This window comes from Cyprinodon variegatus, unplaced genomic scaffold (genome assembly GCF_000732505.1).
Source record: "Cyprinodon variegatus isolate N-32 unplaced genomic scaffold, C_variegatus-1.0 Scaffold173, whole genome shotgun sequence".
Classification (NCBI taxonomy): domain Eukaryota; kingdom Metazoa; phylum Chordata; class Actinopteri; order Cyprinodontiformes; family Cyprinodontidae; genus Cyprinodon; species Cyprinodon variegatus.
Window position 1 is genome coordinate 961,134 of NW_015150626.1, and position 6,689 is coordinate 967,822.

Below are 6,689 nucleotides of genomic sequence, written 5' to 3' on the forward strand. Positions count from 1 at the left end.
TTATATCCCTTAAGCATATTTTGTGGCAAAAAAATGTAATAACTTTGAATTTTATGGGATAGATTAGGGTTTTTCCAAACATTTCAGCCTTTGAAGGTGAAGTAAAATCTGTTAGAGGCAGCAAAGGATTGAAGGCAGGGGTAAAGGTTCTTCCTGCAGGAACACGAAGCTAAAAACCTGCTGGCCTTTAGAGCCTTGGAGTGGGTGGAGCTTAATACATACACTGTAAGCATTGGCACACTATTTAGGGGTTATAAAAACTTGGAAAACCATGTATCCTTTGGTTTCTACTTAAATATAGAGCCCTACTAAGTGTTGGTCCAAATAAAACAGGTGGAGATATGTGGTTCTAACACAATACTGAATATGGACCTAGATATGTGACTTTAGAGGAAAACAAGATATGAGGGTTAAACTAAAACCAAAATCCAAGATCTGAGTAAAAAGCTCTCCTTTGATGAAGGTTCAAGCTATTATTTGAATTCAGTGCTCCATGTCGTTTCCCTATCAGATACTTGGAGTGTTTCTGAGCTCATCTGATTGCCAAGATGGCGTCGTAGGACTTTCCGGTCCGGCAGACCTGAACGTTGCAGAAGCCTGACTTGTTGAGCATGTTTATGTACTCGGATGGGGAGCGCTCCCTGCCCTCGGCCTGGACCAGCATGTTGAGGGAGAAGATCTGAACCATGAGGGGCCCTCGCCTGTTCTCAAACAGCAGCGCCTCTACCAGCAGGACGCCTCCACCTAGAAACAGGACGACAAACATACTGAGCCCCCCAGACCTCTTCTATTTGACTCATGTTGCAGGAAACTCACCAGGCTTACAAGTCTCATAGATCCGCTTCAGCAGCGCCAAGCACTTCTCTTCGGACCAGTCATGAACGATTCTGGCCAAGACGTACAGGTCTGCAGTGGGAATTTCACCTCGGAAGAAATCTCCTGCATGCAGAGGAGGAAACGGATTAAAGCAAATAGAAACAAAGCAACATGATCAACCATCCATCAGGCTCACCGGACTGAAACGCGACGCGGTTATCTTCTAGACAGAAATGTCTCTGAGCTGCTGCTATAACCTCTGGCAGGTCAAACACGGTGACGTTAGACGCGGGATATGCCTTCACAATTTCATTGGCCAGAGCTCCAGTGCAACCTGGGGGTTGAGAAGTCAAAGCGTTTTTAACGCCATCCACACATCGGCATGGTGGACCACTACAGGTCCTCACCTCCTAGATCAACTATCCTCTGGAAGCGAGAGAGGTCAAACGCCGTCACAACGTCGTGTCCATCGAGAACCCAGGAGGAGTTCATCAGCCCCATGAATTTAAGCATCTCCTCCTCAGACCTGTGAGGTAGATTCATCCATTACCAACAAACAAGATAAAAATGATGAAGCGTTATAAAGCACCAACCTGTAAATGGCTTGGAAGACGTCGTCAGATGGAAGGCCGAAGGTCTTTTCATACTGGTTCCTCCCCTCCCTGCATAACATAAAACTTGCGTTTTTACTAATAGAAAAGTTTTTTACTTTCTGCATTTGCAACCAACAAACTTTTAAAATTGTCTTATGTTATACTCACAAAAAAAAAAAAAAAAAAAAAAAAAACTTAAGCTGAACTGAGTTTTTTTTTTTAAAGCTAATGTAAGTATCCCACTGGGGCCACGATCCAAGTGTGGCTGACCCTTTAAATTCCTAGAAAGTAAATTAATGCTAAGCATTAGCATTAATTTACTTTAAGATAGGAAAACAAATAGATAAAGCAATATATCAGCAACTGAAGCTGTTAATATAGTCATTATTATTATGTTTTCCTAATGTAGTGGTTTTCTCCATCCATGGTCGGGTCACAACTCTCTTTAGTTTATGAGTTAGAAGCTGATAAGAATCAGTCATCTAACCTCGACTTGAGACTGAAGATTTTTGCTCTTTTATATCTTTGTAAAAAAAAGCCTGAAAAGACTCAGGCAGACTGGATGTGGAGAGTTAGCCATTTTGAGTCTTGCCTTTAGATTATAATCTGATTAAAGTCTAAATTTTAACCAGGCCTTTAACCATTAAGCCTGGATCAACACCAGTCCATTATAGCTCTGTATTCTGGATGTTTAGAGAATTTGTCCTGCTGGAAGGTAAACTTGATCCATTCCTAAAATCTTTTCCTGCTTTGAGTATTTTTCCAGCATCACACTGTGTTTAGCTCTGTCCATCCTTCCTATATTACTTTGATTCTTGCAATTTGACCAGCAATGGACCCAACATTACTTAATATGAAGCGGTTGGCCAGTGAGCTGCTCATCGTGTCCCCCATGTACATTTAAGGCTCTTTTTGACTGATGAACTGTTGGATATCAAATTTAATTTAAAAACTATATTAAGAAAGGATAATAAAAGTTATTTTTTAAGTGGCATAATGTGTAATCAGTCTGAATTTCACAAGAGGAATCCATCAGAAATGATTATCATCATTGTTATTATTGAGCTTGATTGAAAGTTGTGTTAAAATGTAGAATTGTTTTGGTCTACAGGCAATGCCCAACAGCACACCTAGTGGTGAAAAGAAGCACCTTTAAGTACCTCTTTTTCAAGGGAGCTCTGACCGAGGGCAGCAAAATATACATTACAATGAACAATGCACAACTAATTATTATTATTAGCTAATTGTTTATATTATAATATTAGGAGGCTTTTTCTGGTGCTCTCGGCCTGGAGCTAAAAGTGCCCCGTTTAATAAAATCGGTCAGTTTTAGGTCTTTTTGCAGAATGTTTCATGGAGATGGAGCAGAGTAAACAAAAACCTAATTTTACTAGTTCTGTTTAGGCAAATGGATCAGAGGGTCAACACGTCTCTATTTTATCAAATGTACATTGGTAGGAGGGCAGCAGATTGAGCATTGGCTTTATAGATAAAAACATTACAGTGAGAAGCTGTTTTTTTATTTTATAAGAACAAAAAACAATTTTTTTTTAAGAAAAAAGCCTGCTTTGCTCAAGAGCCTGATTTGCTCTTGAGTTTCTTCACAAGGCTTTCTACAGGGTAGTCTACAGGCAAAATGCACAGGTATTTCTACATATGAAGAATTTTCATATGGAGGGAGTTCTTTGTAGTTCTTACAGTTTTTAAATCACACAAGTTTAGTTTTTATCAATATTAAGAACCAGTTATAGCTGTGAAAGTGTGAGCAGGACCACATTTTAAGCTTTATAAGGGGTTGATCCAAAACAGTAAATAATTGTCATCAGTGTAAAAATGACACATTTGTTCCCCATTTACATTATAAAGAGAAAATAAAATCAGTGCACTGGATTGCTCAGATTTTTTATTTTTTATTTTTACTGGTATCAGAGTAAAGGTAACACAAAATCCTCATTCAAGATTTTTGTTTGTAAAAATATTTTTAAAAAAATCTAATTTTGGTTCTAATTCACATAAATGACATAGGCACCGTTTATTATATGAAATGCCCATAAAACAAAATAAATGTTGTGGTCATAACAATACAGTATATGCAAAAGTTGAGGGGTGTGAATTTGCTAGGAGCTTAATTTTTTTTATTTTTCTTGCATTCAAAAAGGCAGATCTGATCCAAGGAGTGGCCCACTGACCTGACGGCGTCGGCCATGTTGTTCCACAATGGGTAGATGGTCTGGGACTGGTAGACGATCATGTCATGAAGAGATTTAGCGCTGCCTTTGGCCAGGTAAAGGTTAGCTACATCTGTGCTGCTGTACAACGCTAACAAACAGAGACAACAGCAATCAGTCACAGAGGAATCCAGACCTGCTTCTAAACAGAACCAAACACAGCAGTAAATTTAAAGCCAAAACTCATTATGTTCACATGTCCATTGAAAAGTGCTCCATTTTTGCTGCAAAGGATAAAGATCTCTTAAGCTTTAAAATATTTTTTTTTAACAAACTGTAATTAGAGGGAGATAAGGAAATGTATTCACACCCCCTCACAGTTTTATATGAAACCACAGACTCCAAAGTATTATACTGTGATAATTTAAATAAAAGGTTCAAAATACTGCACAAAAATGTGCAGTATTAGTTTTCTGCCCTACATTAGAACATTGTGTTTCATAGGCCAGGTGGTATGAATACTTTGGAAGACAATCTGTCAGTTATCAGAGACTATAAAGGTTGTCCCCTTCCTCACCCGTCCCTTTTTCTCTCTCCACCTCGAGGATCTCGATGCCCACCAGGGCGTCCAGCAGCCTCTCCATCCCGTCCACGCTGGTGCCCAGTTCCTGCGCCACACGCTGAGCACTCAGAGCCTCATGAGATTTAAGTAGGAGGTCAAACACTCCAAGCTCACAGGCTGAAAATATCACCTAGAAATATCACAGACACAAACTCAGGTTCCTTTTCTTTAGTATCAGGACACAGAGCTGCAGTATGTTCAAAATATTTACATGTTGTTTGAAAAGATGCATTATTTTTGTTAAATGTATTAGACTAAATCTGCCTGACCCTTTCATCTCAGGCCCTTACGGTTACTAAAGATATACATGTTAAACAAATGTACAAAAAAAAAAATGATGCACAAATTGACCTGTTATCTGGTAAAATGGCTTTTAAAATCAAAGATCTTTTGGGATCCTTCCACAATAGTTTGCTGGAATTTTGGCCATTTCCTCCTCACAGAACGGGTGTAACAGAACCTCATTTCCTCTCTCCCACCTTTTTACCTCTGATCGCTAATTTAGTAAGATGAGAGACAAAACGTCTCATTGGTTTTATTGTCCTTAACCCTACTTGTAGCTGATCTGTTAACATATTTAGAGATATGTCCATTCAGAAGACAAATTTGATCTCAAACTTCATCTCCCAGGCTGATGCCTTAAGATGCTGCTGCAATACTTCACCATAATCTTTTATCCCATGATGAAGGGCTTCAGTCCCTCCTGCAGCAGAACATGATTCTCCCACCTGTGTGCTTCAAAACGGACGTTCTTCAGTTTGAGTTCAATTTGACCCCTTTTAAAAAAGGCATTTAATTTATCCAGTACTGTCTTTGGCGCTACCCTGACACTTTTTTTTCCCAATTAAATTAGTATATGAATGAAATATAACTTCCTAATTATTTTATAATTTTATGTTTCCAATGGTGTTGAAAACATACACTTATAAAATAAGAAGGAAGTTATATTTCATTCAAATACTTATTTAATAATTAAAAAAAGTTCACTTGTAATTACTTTCTAAATCTTTTTCTCTCTGTTTTTAGTTTTCAAATTCTATATTATCCTAATTTTAATATCAAAATTTTTTAGTCAATCAGGACAGGTTAGTTTTTTGTTATCTTAAAATGTAATTTAAGATTTTCAAGTATCTATATCATAGCAGGGTAGAAAATGGAGTGACGAGGTTAAATGGACACATTTTATTGTCATGTTGTAGAGCATTAGGTATTTCATATATCTTTCCTCTTATAGGATAAACAGGATGACACCCATAAAACATTTTAAAATTGAATTTACATGCTTAACCCAATGCTTTGGGTGATGCACCCCCTAGGGGAGACTCAGTGTAATTGCAGGAGGGGCACGGTAGAAATAAATTTAACATATGACCAATTTTGAAAGGTAATAAAAAAAAAAGATTTGCAGCACATCAATCATAACAACTTAGACAGCCTTAGTATAGTTTTACAACAGATTCCCTTCCTGATACAGTCAGGGCTGTTACACTATTACAGAGAGAACATTATCTAAGTAATTACCCAGTATTATTAGTACACATTGTACATTGAATACTAAATTATCAAAACCTGATTTCTAACCTTAAAGTCCCTAGCAGTTACCTGGGTGTAAGATGGAGGGCTGGGGCTCACTGAGGGGCTGTTAAATACCCCTGGTCTTGCTCATCCCCCTCAGTTCAGTCTTTCTGTTTGTTTTTCAAGCCTTCTTTTATCTTTCCTCCGCTTCTCTCTATTTTTTTAATACTTCCATCTCTCTGCTCATCTGTAGAGCTTCTGCCTTCAGCAGCACTCATTGGAAATTAGAATTCTGGATAAATAATTGAGAGTTAGAATTAAATATCAATAAGCCTGAGGTTAAAAAAAAGTAGTTTATAGTCTGTAAAATTTGGCACATATGTTAAACATCAAACATTATACAAAGAAATATATATATATATATGAAAGAAATTCAATGCTGTTACCCTTATTACAGTAACGGGGTTACAAAATCAATGCAGATGAAAAGTAGATGTTAGCTATAATAAACTATGTTGTTAATATGTTCTCTAAAGATGGCATGACTATCTGGGTTGTGCTGCTTTGAATCAAAATATGAAACATTGAAGAGAGGACTTCCTTTCAACTAACCATGATCAGAACAATTATTTTAACAATGTCATTTCTTAGTCTTATATATGACTGTTTTAATTTCCTCTAAATGGCTCAAAATGTAGTATATATATTGTGTATAATATGCAGTGTATATAATTTGTTGTGTGTCCAGAGCAAATTTGCATATATAATAAAATAAAAAATGTTTAGTACATACAAGGTAGATACAGCTACAAAATTAAACTGAAAAAATATGATTTACAACTTATTTTAGCAATTATGATTGATTTAATAACCTTTAATCTCTCAGGACTTTTATATTGAGGATTGATTAATATTGGTGTGTGTGCATTGTTGGGCGTATGTGTGGGTTTTGACGTTATTCTTTTTAATTAAAAT

General features: G+C 36.9%; 1 protein-coding gene across 1 annotated transcript in view; it reads right to left on the reverse strand.

Annotated features, from left to right (window-relative positions):
• Positions 1-397: 397 nt before the first annotated feature.
• Positions 398-6,689, reverse strand: part of LOC107087107 (acetylserotonin O-methyltransferase-like) — a 7,562-nt gene continuing 1,270 nt past the window's right edge. Inside the window, exons 2-8 of the mRNA XM_015378477.1 lie at positions 4,155-4,329; positions 3,599-3,728; positions 1,410-1,478; positions 1,224-1,342; positions 1,013-1,150; positions 817-939; positions 398-744 (exon numbers count right to left, since the gene is read on the reverse strand). Coding sequence (XP_015233963.1) covers positions 533-744; positions 817-939; positions 1,013-1,150; positions 1,224-1,342; positions 1,410-1,478; positions 3,599-3,728; positions 4,155-4,329 — 966 coding nt within the window. The 3' untranslated portion in view covers positions 398-532. The remainder of the gene's footprint in view (positions 745-816; positions 940-1,012; positions 1,151-1,223; positions 1,343-1,409; positions 1,479-3,598; positions 3,729-4,154; positions 4,330-6,689) is intronic.